Source organism: Rhamphochromis sp. 'chilingali' (genome assembly GCF_963969265.1).
Source record: "Rhamphochromis sp. 'chilingali' genome assembly, chromosome: 3".
In the NCBI taxonomy this organism is placed as follows: domain Eukaryota; kingdom Metazoa; phylum Chordata; class Actinopteri; order Cichliformes; family Cichlidae; genus Rhamphochromis; species Rhamphochromis sp. 'chilingali'.
Window position 1 is genome coordinate 37,047,557 of NC_137931.1, and position 12,690 is coordinate 37,060,246.

General features: G+C 45.7%; 1 protein-coding gene across 3 annotated transcripts; it reads left to right on the forward strand.

The window, feature by feature from the left end:
- Window positions 1-519: 519 nt before the first annotated feature.
- On the forward strand, window positions 520-11,095 carry palm1a (paralemmin 1a). 3 transcript variants are annotated; one of them, XM_080877315.1, is made up of 11 exons: window positions 520-1,440; window positions 1,651-1,695; window positions 4,000-4,045; window positions 4,342-4,422; window positions 6,589-6,713; window positions 6,866-6,929; window positions 7,217-7,238; window positions 7,307-7,375; window positions 7,510-7,584; window positions 9,687-9,818; window positions 10,538-11,095. In XM_080877315.1, exons 2-11 carry the CDS (start codon window positions 1,688-1,690, stop codon window positions 11,068-11,070), a joined length of 1,155 nt encoding a protein of 384 aa, XP_080733441.1. In that variant the 5' UTR covers window positions 520-1,440; window positions 1,651-1,687; the 3' UTR covers window positions 11,071-11,095. The 3 variants fall into 3 exon arrangements, with proteins under 3 accessions (XP_080733441.1, XP_080733440.1, XP_080733442.1); XM_080877314.1 differs by lacking the exon at window positions 520-1,440 and having other exon boundaries at window positions 1,500-1,695; XM_080877316.1 differs by lacking the exons at window positions 520-1,440; window positions 9,687-9,818 and having other exon boundaries at window positions 1,503-1,695.
- Window positions 11,096-12,690: the final 1,595 nt, after the last annotated feature.

The window sequence follows — 12,690 nt, forward strand, 5'->3', positions numbered from 1 at the left end:
AATCTGAGCGTGGTGAAAGTGGGCAGCACACTGACGTCTTTTGTCCACTCTGTGTGCTCGTAAGGGTCTGACCCTTTCACTCCTTTGATTTTTTCCTCGTATCTTTTCTTTGTCTTTTCGTCGAGTCTGTCTTTGTACGGACCGGCATTGTTCTCCTTTTGTTTTGTACATTCCTTTTTTGTGCGGCAAAGAAAAAAAAAGAAGGTATTGGAACCGGAGAATGAACGTCTTGCGGTGCTGCAAATGCTTGCATTTGATGCGGTACTTGGATTGTTTTGCCACGAGTTCCCGGCATGCAATGCGCGAAAATCACGTGATTGCTAAACAAGGGGGAGGGTGCATCCAGCCTCCTCGGCTGTAATTGGTCCAGCCCAGAGTCGATCATGACCAATTGGCCAATCCAACACCTTTCATTATATATACCCTTCCTAAAAAAAAAAAAAAAAAAAAAAAAAAAAAAAAAAAATATCCATCGGCCCATAAAACAAAAAATCGCCAGCGGCCCGTATGCCCGATGGCCAGTCCAGCTATGGTACAGTAAGAAGCATGGTCTGCAGGAAGTCGACCATTAAAAAAAATTCTTTCCAATCACCACTAGGTGTTGCTGCAGGATTATTGCTTCACCTTCCGTGTTAATTAAATGAAAAGAAAATGAGACAAACTGTCCTCGGGATAAATGTCTGTCTTTAAACTGTACCAAAAACAAAACTTTAACATGTTCATTGCCAAATATCTGGAGTGTCGACATAAATATGACATTATATTCAAAATGAAGCGCCTCATCCTGGCGCTTCACTGAAACACTGAGTTTAAAAAGCACTCCAACTACACTGAGAGTAACTAAAGTATGAGTACTTACTGGTACTGGATGATAATTCTGGATTCATTCGTGTGTTTATCACTTTCATGATGTGAATGACTTGCAGGAAGCTTCATGAAACTTAAGCTCATGAAAAATGGATTCACATGTACAATAAATGATATGAAGGACGAGGAGCAAACATGGAGAGTGCAGAAGGAAGTACTCGTGTGAAGCAGAAGGCTTTGTTACCGAGTCTGACGTCCCAGTCTGTCCCCGTGACAGCTGCAGTAATAAAAATAATAAGTCATCATGGAGACCAGGAGCTCCACATCTTCATCCCGTCCACCTCACAGTTCTTAAAATCGATCCTCCATCCATTAGTCAATTGATCAATAACAGCCTCTTGATGCATGCTCAGTCATCCAGGTAAGTAAATCCCAAAAGGCTGATTCTGTCTGGCTAGTTTCAGTCATTGTGCAGAGGAACCGTTTATAAGGTTGGAGACCTGCTGTAAGCTGAGACTGCATAAGTCACCTGGATGATGACGAAACGTTTCTCCCACTGAAAACGTCCAGATGAACAGAATCAACCTTTTGGGATTCAATAACAGCGTTTTTGCATGTTGGACTGATTTCAAAGTAAAAGTCTTCCTCACTCTCATCTCTTGATTATGAATCTGCAAGCACACTTTCAACTGTGACGTCAAAATCTGACCAAAAAAGGTTCAACATTCAAAACTTCTCCTACCCTTTTCTCCTTTCCTACCCTCCTCTCCTTTCCTCCCCCTCCCTCCTGTCCTCCGTCCTCCCCGGTGGGCGGGTTTGTTTTCTCTCTCGGATGTGGATCAGATGTTTGATTTTGCTGCGGACTGATCTGCCGTCGGACATGGAGGAGTGAGTACACTTTATTTCTTCTCTCTCTTCTTTCTTTCCCTTCTTCTCTTTTCTTCTTCTGGTTGTTTTTCTGTGTTTGTGACGTATCTGAGACTCGTGTCCTCATTGTGCGGCATCAGGGCGCTGAGTCAGGACCGAGGGGTGGATGGGTGGGGGGCTAACTGCACCAAACTGGAGACTTTGGGGGGTGTGGTGGGGGTGTCCGAGTCACCGCAGCGGCAGGTGATGGGTTAAAGGGCGTGCGGACCCGCGGAGTGATCAAACCTCTCTGTGCTCTACTTTCCCCTGCGGAAGCAGCACCAGCTCTGATCAATAAGCAGCACGAGCGTCTATGATTACATATTGATCAGTTTCTGTGTTCCTCATTTGAGCTCAGTCACTTCCGTCAAGTTGGACGTGTGAGGAGAGGGTGACTTCCGGCGGGGTTCTTCACAATATAAGGTTTAAGCCCCAGTCCGATTGGTTCAGTTTTCTAAATTCAGCAAGGCAGGCTCTTTAATGATGTCACGATGTCACTTACAGAATTACAAGAATTACCACAAAGTGTGAATTTTCAGAAACGTCAACATAAAACTTGCTCTGACACACCTGCACAAAGTCTCACTCACTATGGAGTTACCATACACCTGCAGAGACGCACCCAATGGATGATTCCCACAGGAAGAGTCACACCTGGGAGCAGATCCAGGTGTCAGATGGTGCTGAGATGAGTTCTGATGTTTCTGTACGTCATGTTTGAGGTTCATCAGATAATCAGATTTAACTGATGCAGGTAAACAGGAAGCTGCAGATAAATCATTGGTTTCTTACCACTTTGTGTTTTGGGAATTTTTTTTATCTGTATTATTTTCCATCATGTTCTGCAGAAATCTGTTTTCTTTGTGACTTCTTCATTATTTCCTCCTGCCTTCCTCACAGCCACTTATAAACCCAGACTTCAGAAAAGACTGCCAATCAGAATCTGGGAGCTGGTTGAGTTTCATCCCAGCAGCTGTTTTATTTTGAAGTGCACTTCCTGTGTGCTTGTTTGGTGTGCCTGTGGGATTGATGGAGCTGCTGCAGCCTGGTGGAGGCTCAGAGGCAGTAGTAGGATGTGGTGTCTGGACAAGGACACAGCCCAGAGCAGAACCACGTGTTAGTGCCAAATGTGGGACTAATAAAGGTTTATCTGATCTTATCGCTTATCTTTACTTTATAAGGCTAAGCTGAGAGTACTTTTACTCTAACATGTAACTGAGTATTTGTACTCTTCTGTTTTTACTGCAAGTACTTCATCACTGCAGTGCATGGACTTCCTGTCTGCCTCTAATGCGGCGTTTCAATTAAAAGTCACACACCTGCTGACTGACCGGAACCCTTTCCTCTCAGACGGATCACAAACTGATCAATAATTAATATCATCCAATCATCAGTCTGAGCTCCTGTCCCATTACCTGCCATGCCCCTCTCTATAATACATCTCACTGCTGCTGAGCAGGCATGGACAAAAACACAGAAAGAGCCTGAGCTTCAGTTTGAGCCTTTAAAGTACCTCCTCCTCGTCAGGGCGCTGTGTCTGAACTGCTTCCCAGTGGGCCGGGTTCTAGCTGCTGGTGTTGTCGGTCCTTGCAGTGGACTGTGGTCTCCATGGAGACCTTAAAGTGAAGCTTTGTTTGAGGTGTCTGAGAGGAAAAGTTTAAAGTGTAAAGCATACTGTGTGTCCTCCAGAGAGGAGAGGTGGATCGAGCTGACCTCTGAACCCAGTGACCTCTGTCCCGATGAGTTCATGGTCTCAGCCTCCAGTTGAAGTCTCACTGAATAAAACATGAAGTCTACTTTGGGTGCGATGCTCCCATTAGACTCAGGGAGGAATCAGGGCGGGACCAACGCCGCATCTGCGTCTGGCTGCTCCTTGTTTGGTGAACTCTGGTTTCCTGAGTGCTACACCAACCAGCAGCAGCTCCGCCAGCACAGACCGCCTGAGGCCTCGCACTGCCTTCAGCTCAAGCAAACTGAATAAAGGGCAGCCATCTTTACAGCAAATAACTGATGACTCACCGCTGTTGAGCACTTGTTAGCTGATCGCTTCAAGACTCTGCTGGAGTGTGTGTGTGTGTGTGTGTTTGAGAGAGAGAGAGAGAGAGAGAGAGAGAGTGTGTGCGTGTGTATGCGTGAGATAGCTAGTCAGTGTATGAATGAGTGTGTGAGGTTAAAGTGTAAACAGAGCTGTGCATCGAGCATCTGTGTATTAAGCGGAACAAGGAAACGTACGATTCAGTGATGTCACAGTGACATCATTAACCTGTCTGTCTGTCTCTCCCTCAGGGTGAGCGAGGTTCTCTATCAGCAGGATCGACTGCAGCTCATTGTGGTGAGTTTACTTACAGTCAGTGAATGCAGCATCTCACACACCTAGTATCAATGATTCAGATGTGTGTGTGAGACCCCACCCCCCCAGTAAGTTTTATTGCTCGAAGTTATCAATGTTGACTCTGAATTTTAAACTTTATCTAAACAAACACACTTTTATTTTATTTCAAAATAAAAGCCCACACTAAGAGAGTGCAGTCAGTAATCAGATTACCTCAGTGGATTACTTCAGAGCAGAAGTGTGATTGGATTATTGATCCCAATCAGCAGCTGGTTCTGTTTTCCATAATGCTGCAGGAGAAAAGGAAGTGGCAGACGGAGATCGAGAACAAGAAGCGTCAGTTGGAGGACGACAGGAGGGCACTACAGCACCTGAAGGTGAGCCCACCACTTCCTGTTTCCTGTTTTCTGTTTAAAGGTCGGGTGCACTCAGAGGTGAGCAAGATGCTGAAGCCTTCGTACCGTTTTAAATCGCGCCGCTAGGAGGCGTGAAGACGCAGAAACACGAGTCAGACTGAGACCTCATGTCTCTGAGCTCTGAGTCTGTTCAGGCACGTAAACAGACTGCTGCAGAGATCCAGGTCTGATCAAGGTGTGATCCAGATATGACTCAACCAGATCCAGATTGGATCCAGGCCTGATCCAGGTTTGATCTGGGTCTGATCCAGGCCTGATTATGGCAGGGGCGTGGTCTCTGGCTCCGCTGCAGTGGAGGGGTGTTGCAGTGCACTCAAGGGGCTGTGCCATGAAGTCTGATGGGCAGGTGGAGATGATTGTGTTAACGAGGTTTCCCTCCCTCCCTCAGGTCCCACGCCGGGACCTGAGACGAGTCGGTGTGGAGTTGGCTACAAAGCTGACATTGATGCCAAACCACAAAGAAACATTTTTGTGCACTAAATAAACGAAACCAAAACCTGAATGCTCTGTGGAGTCCAGCTCTTTCACACTGATGTTTTTATTCATGTCCTTCTTTCAGATGGTCAGTGGTCATTTCCTGTTTTATTCTGATAGGCGGCTCTCTGTTGTGTTCTCAGAACAACGACAGAAACCTGTCGTTCAGATGTTGTATATTCCAGACTGAAGTGCTGTGGAAAATTTATTTCTGCCAGTAAATTCTCTCATCTATTATTGATCTTTGATATGAGATCATATTTCATTAATGACTCTTATCAGTTTGTCTTTCACCAGAAAAAATAAAGAGTAACTCTCTCTGGCTCCTACTCCTGCTGGCTCACTGTGTGTCGAGTCTTCCAGGTATTCAGAGATTCAAGAGGCACAAACTGAGAACAGCTGCAAGGTAAAAATATCTGAGATCAGCCAAACAGCACGCAGGTAGGACAGGACTGCCAGGGCCATGTGAAATAGCAGCTGTTTTCCCGATGAGGAGGAGGCCGCGAGTTCAGAGAGCCCGAGCTCATCCAGATAATTTTATTCAACTAAAAGGATCCATTCAGGCTTCACGCGTTTATTAAAGGGACACTCAGACGTCCTCCTGATGGACGTTGGTCCATGAGCACCCATTGCTGTCTGTGCACGCCTGCTTTCAATCATTAGATACTAAAATGATTTTATTCCATTTTCACTGTTTTCTCCTTTGAGGACATGATGCTGATGCTCTCCAATTTGTAGTGTTGTGTAGCCGAAACGTCAAAACAATAAATGGATAAAGATTTTTTTTCTGCCAGCATGTGTGTGAAACGAGCAGCTTTTTAAGGTGCTGATTAAAATCGTTGAGAGTTTGAAAGACGACCCGGCGAGGACGAATCCCACTCAGAGCCGTGCAGCTGAGTGTCTGCTGCTGTCAGCTGCAAGGGTTTAATGAGACGCTCAGAATGAGACCAGAGTTCAGGTTATATATGTAAAAAGCTCTGATGAACCCGCTGGTTTAGTTTTAACCGTGCATGGGGATTTTTTTGCAGACTGTGAAGTCTGATGTCCAGGTTTCCTTCCTCGTGCTGCTCTGATCTTCATCTTGCTGGCTGATTTGTTTAGTCTGGAGCTGCTCAGCCTTTCTGACACTTTTTAAGGTTGAAGCTTTCTATTCCCGAGGCTGACAGATGCTTTGAACCCTCTGATCTGCTTTGATTATTCTCTTCATGCTCTGTGGATGATGACACATCTTCCTGCTGGAGAGTCTTCCTCACTTAGCTGGAAGCTTTGATGAAGGACAGGATCCCCAGGTGTCTCCTGTGGACTTTCAGGGCTTTATGTTAATTGTTTTCTGAGTGGATCAGAGTGCCAGTCTGTCCTCTCCTGATGATCTGTCAGCTGTTTGCAGTCAGAGGACTTCCTGTCTCACTCACAGCTTCCAATCGAACAGCTGGACTCACCTGCACACCTTCAACCTGCCTCCTTTATAAAGAAATGATGAAGGAATGACGACGGCTTCGGTGGTGGGCTTCATAGTGAGCAGATCACGAGTGAACTTTAAGCACATGTTTCTGCAGCTCTTCTTTTCATAAACTTTCATGAACAAATATGAATTTGATACGTGCCTCCTCACGTGTTAGAAGGAAGCTGTCATCTATGTGACCTGTGTTTCAGTCAAAGGCTCTGAGGGACCGCTGGCTCCTGGAGGGAGCATCTGCTGGACCCGAGCAGAACGAAGTCTGTAGACAGCTGGAGCAGGACGAGGCCCGGACCCGGAGCCTGGAGGAGACCATCGACAGGTCTGAGCCGCCGAGCCCGAACATCCAGGAAGGGTGGCCTTATTCACTGTGGGATTAAAACCATCAACTGTGTGTGTGTGTGTGTGTGTGTGTGTGTGTGTGTGTGTGTGTGTGTGTGTGTGTGTGTGTGTGTGTGTGTGTGTGTGCTGTAGGCTGCAGCAGGAACTTGTCGGCCTTGAGACTGGATCTGTCTGTCAGACCATAACTAACATTAAAGTGAGTGTACATGCACGCACGCACACACAAACGTTCTCTAATATCACTTTTTTTCCTTTCTAAAATCAGCTTTTCTGCTGTCCTCATAGGGTTAATAGATCATTTGAAACAAATTAGGTTGGATTACATGGGTGAGGATGTTGGGAGGGGGGTTCACTGGCAGGACTGGCTTACTTTGGAGGTTTTTTCATGTTTCTGTTTCCCGTTTCCTTCTACTTATTGATGGAGGATTCCTGTTAAGACTCTTATTGTGAAGATAAACTTCCTTTCTCTGTTTGTGCCTCCAGGTGTCATCAAGACCAGCTTCAGGTAAATTTCTAAATTTCTCTGTCTGTTTTTATTCGTGAAGTCTTTGTCTCACGTTTGTCTCTGATCAGCTGTAGAGGTCAAAGATCGCAAAAGGCATCAGCAGGACAGGGCTCCACTGGCAACTCAGGTGATCCAAGGTGAGACTGTGCTATAACTGTAATCAGATCTCAGTAATCAGATTACAGTTACATTACGGTAAGTTGTTGTGATAACCTCACTGTTAGTTCTTTCTCTGCTCTGTCTTTGTGCCTGGCCCATTTTTACCCACAAGCCCCTGCAGAGGTCAAAGTTAACAAAAGTCCTCGACTGAACAAACCCAGAGAGGCGACCGAGGAGATGAAGAAAGGTGAGTCAGAAGTGACCACACCCACTCTGCACCGACCTGACGGGGGTCGTCTTAAACTGGTGAACTGAGCTAGTTTTCCTCAGGTGGGACATGAAGCTCACCTGGAAGTCACCAAGTCAGGAAATAGATCCAGAATATTTCCATGGCTAAAGATTAGCTCACTGGGAGAAGGAGATGGCCATAGGCCCTATGGCTGAGAGCAGCCGGAGGGTTGACGCAGGTCTTCCCCTGCTTTCCTGTCTGTCTTAGATGCACTGTCTAATAAAGCCAGTAAAAGAATAAAGTACAGATGAGATCAGCCATGTTGTTTCCTGACTTTAAGAGTTTGCGTTTGGTTCTCCGTGATGAGGTTCGAAGAATCAGTAAAATATGATTAATCGCAGCTTTCAGTGATTTTAATGAGTCTGTTATCATTCACCCTGCAAATGTGTAAGGTCAGAGGTCATAGAGTGTAGACACGTGGGAGGAGAGGGGACATCGACCTTAATGTGTCTCTAACAGCTGCCTTCCTGTTTCTATCTGTAAGTCCGTTTTAGGGTCACGTTAACAGTGAATTTGTGTGTTGGCTGGTGTGATGGGTGTGTGTGTGTTATTGTGTTGTTTCCCTCATAGTGTAGGATCTGTGGGAGGCTATTGAAATGAATCATGGGCTAAATGAATGTATGAAGCTGTGGGAGTTTCCTGACACTTTGCTGGTATTTAAGGCTGAACAGAAGCAGGTCTGAATCTACCCCTGGCATGACTGCAGGGGTTTCCACGGGAGATGTGAAGGCATTTGGAAAAAGACGATGTCGGAGCCAGAGTGTGACCGCTGTGTCAGCACTCAGTCCATCCTGAAGGTCGAGTCCTCACAGCAACTGTCAACATGCACATGTTAAGTGAAGCTCGAAGCATGTTAGATTAGAAACAGTAGAGCTTTCACATTCTTTCCCTTGACTTTAATAAATACATGCAGCCTCACTCAACATGCAGAGAGAAAATCAGAGTGATGCACATGTACTCAAACAACGCAGCAACAGAGGAGGCAGACTCTGACCGTACGAACGTCAGCAACTCTGCTTCTGGTCACAGATTTCAAGTTTCAGGAATAAATTCTTGCAATAACCTGAGCTGCATCCAAGGCCCTCTTCCTCCACCTCCTCACAGTGTCCCTCAACATCTGATGGAAAACGTCTCCCATGTACACTTATGGACAAAAGTCCTGAGTTACACCTGTTAATCTGTGAATCAGTGCCACGGGTGTATTAATCCAGCACCTGTGACCTGCCTTTATCTGTATGAGAGACAGAGTTTGAAAAGCTCAGCAATTCCAATGTGGTGCTAACAGGACGCTACTGTTACAAAAGTCCGTTCAGGAGAATTCTACCATCCGCCTAACGATCTGTTCTCCCATTTATCAATCCATCCATCCGTCCGTCCGTCCATCCATTAGTCTATTCTCCCATCCATCCATCCATCCATTCATCCATCTATTCTCCCATTTATCCATCTGTTTATCCATTCATCAATCAATCCATCCGTCCTTCCATCCATCCATCCATCCATCATCCATTCATCCATCTATTCTCCCATTTATCCATCTATTCATCCATTCATTCATCCATCCATCCCTGGCATTAACATCAGCAGACACTGTGCACCAGGAGCTTCATGGCTGAGCAGCTCCTCTCAGGGTAATGTGTGGGTGCTGGTGTCCATTTAATGTATCTGATCCTTGGGACTTATCTGAGTTGTGGTTGTTTGCAGCTGAAATGTTTTGGTAGTTCAGTTATTTGAGGCAGCAGGAGAGGATATACACACTGTACCAAAGTCAGTCTGGATGATGCGAGCAGAGCCTCACATATTCCTTCTGGTCATCAGACCCTTCTTTGTTCTGCATGGTTATGTCATGTCACACTAATAGAGCTGTACCTTTGCTATTGGAAGGTTACCCTCACCTGGGGTGCTTGTTTATGACCTGCTGCTTTCTCTGTCCTGACTCTTCTCTTCTGTGATCTAACCTTCTGCCTGCTGCCTTTATCTTTAGATCCGCAGCAGCTCATTGTGTCTGTTGTGTTGACCCCCTCTGACCCTGTGATCCCTTCTAACCCCTCCCAATCCAGCGATGTACTCGGTGGAGATTAAAGTAGAGCGGGACAGAGTGACGGGGGAAACCAGGGTTCTGTCCAGTAACACCAAACTTCCTGTTGACCTCTCTGACCAAGGGTTCAAAGTTTATGAAGATGAGCAGAAAGGTGATGTTAGCAAGTAAACAAGAAAAATAAATAAAAACAAAGCCGGCTTTAAGAGAAGGGACCTGCTGATGCAATAACTGACTCTCAAAGGGCTGATTTAAGCTCTGCTGTGCGCGCATTTATCTGAATCTCTTCACAAGCTCATGGACTGTAGATGATGAATCACTCATTCTTTTTTTCTTAAATTATTGAACTATTTGCCCTCACAGTCTTTGCTGAACACCTCCACATCTTCACTTCAGAAACTCTCAGCATATCTGGGAGGACCTCTGAACTCCACTCATTACCTGCCAGATGTTCCACCAGGTATTTTCATAGCATTAGACACCTGCGTTACACACCTGTGACAGGCTGTTGTATCCTGAGAGTTTCAGATCTGAGGGTCATTCCTGCTGAGTTCCTTCAGTGGACATTTTATAGCACAGTGTGAGGAGCAGATCCATGTGTCTGGTTGTTGCAGCGCCTCCTGCTGGAGGTTTGCAGGTTTTCACAGCAGCAGTTTTCCTTCTCCTAAAGCCACAGCGGCCTCAGCCTGCCTGCATGATCAACACTCACCTGACAGTCAGGTGGTCACACCTCATCACTTTCAGCTCCAGCTGAAGGAAGCTGATGCACAGGTGTACTCTGTGACATCACTCAGTGAGTCTTTATTGGTCCTTCAGCTGGAGAGCATTCAGGTGTCGCACTCTGACCCTCACCTGTGTCTTCCTGTCTCCCAGTGGTCCATGAGCTGAATGGTGAGGATATCCACCTGCTCAGCTCCTCTGAGGTTGAAGAGCTCATCCACAAAGCTGATGAGGCGTCGATGATGTCACAGACTGTCACCACTGTGACATCCCTCCCGACAGCAGAGGTTCGGGAGGAGTTGGAGCTGATGCGGTCCAAGTCGCCGCTACCTCAGGTTCCAGTGGAGATCACAGGGCTAGAGGCCGAAGTGGGTGGTGAGCCGAGCGTGGCTGAGGCGAGCACTGAGAACCCGGTTACCATGGTGTTCATGGGATACCAGAGCGTAGAGGATGAAGACGAGACCAAGAAGGTGCTGGGGCTGCAGGGCACGGTGAAGGCCGAGCTGGTGCACATTGATGACCCAAACGGGAAGACATCAGGGGGAGAAAAGGAGGCGGATCCACCTCTGCCCACCTCCAAGGCCCCACCAACCTCCACTAAACCTCCAATGGCGATACCAGTGGCAAGCAATGGGGAGACGGCAGGGAAGGAGAAGAAGCCGTGTAAGTGCTGTAGCATCATGTGACCTGGTGACCTGTGGGGGGGGGGGGGGGGGGGGGGGGTGCCGCCTTGAAACGTAGCACGCAAATACAAAAATAAAAAGGACTGAAAACTCCTCCCATTGCTCACAGCCCTCCCAACATCACTTCCTGTTTTTTCCTTCAGGTGTATAAAGCCTCTCTTTACTTTTTCTATTTTCTTGAAGCCTTTTTACTTTTTTACTCTGCACGTCTGTACTTACATGTCTCAGTGTTAGCATAGCCTCAGTGTTAGCCTCCGCCTTCGCTGTGCCAGGATGTTTGTAGCTCCTCCCCCTCCTTTCTGTGAATGTATTATTATATTTATTAGAAGCTGTCTGAGTTTTTAAAAGAAGAAATAAAATGAGCAGAAACTAGTCTGCTTTTGTGCCGCAGCCTAAATTCTTCACCTCCACCTTCTATATGGACCAACAAGTACCTCTCTATCCCTCAAGGGAAATGATTGTGTTCGAGCAGTAGGATGAAGACGGTCCAGTCTACAATAAATAAACACAGTAAAAGTGCCACGGGCACTGAAAACTGTGTAAAATGTTACATATACAGCAGTGAAAACAAACAAAGACAATAAAAATGGGCAGAGTAAAAGATTGTGCAAACTATAACATTAATTAATGTGTACACTATAAATCTGATAAACAGCTACATGAAGGTTTAATACAGAAATGCATGTTTGGAGTCTTATACCTGACAGGTCTGTTCACCTGTCCTTGAATGAGGTCTTATCCTGCAGACTCGTGCATGGCTCTGTGTGATCAGAGGTTTTAATCCAGCACTGCTCAAACCAATGATCTTTACAGGAAACAGATGAGAACTCGAAGCTGCTGTCGTCTTTATTGAATAAAATTAAACGTTTTAATTGTTGATTGCTTCTTTGACCTCTGAAAGTTTAAAAAGCATTCGCTGATCTTTGTCTCTGTGGAAATCTTTTGAAGCGTGCTGCATTGAAAGTCTGACATAACCTCAGAGGATTCACTCACACTGGGCTCCATCAAACAGCACTCACAATCCCATCAGCTGTTTTTTGATCCACCCGCTGAGTCAGCGACGCTCGCCAAGAGGATCCAACTCTCACAGCTCAGCGATCGGACTGCCACACACACCCTCATACACGTCATTGCCAAGTGTAGCAGATTTCAAATGGTAGACTGTTTTATGATGACAAACAGGGACTGGTTGCAAAACTGGCTTTATTTTCTAAGCATTTTCACAGCAGCAGGTGTTTCTTAATCCCAATGTGGAGTCCATGCAACTTTGGCCCACAATATTTAAAAAACATAAAAATATCAAAACAATGGTTTCTCTCAACAGCCACTTCAAAATCAAGTGTAATAGCGGGGTAAAACTGAGACAAATATGAAGCAAAGTATACTTCAAAATAAACTACTGATAATCACTTATAATATTTAAATCCCCACTAAGATGGATCAATTACAAAACACATATTCATACAAAAGTAAATTTTCCCAACACAACTGAAAATACTATTTAACGTGCAGCCTTATATGACAAACTCATTATACACATAAAACAAAATCTGTACATGACTAACATTTAAGTCAAGTCAAGCAGAGTTTTATTGTCAACCCAACAATATAAACTCAAGTACA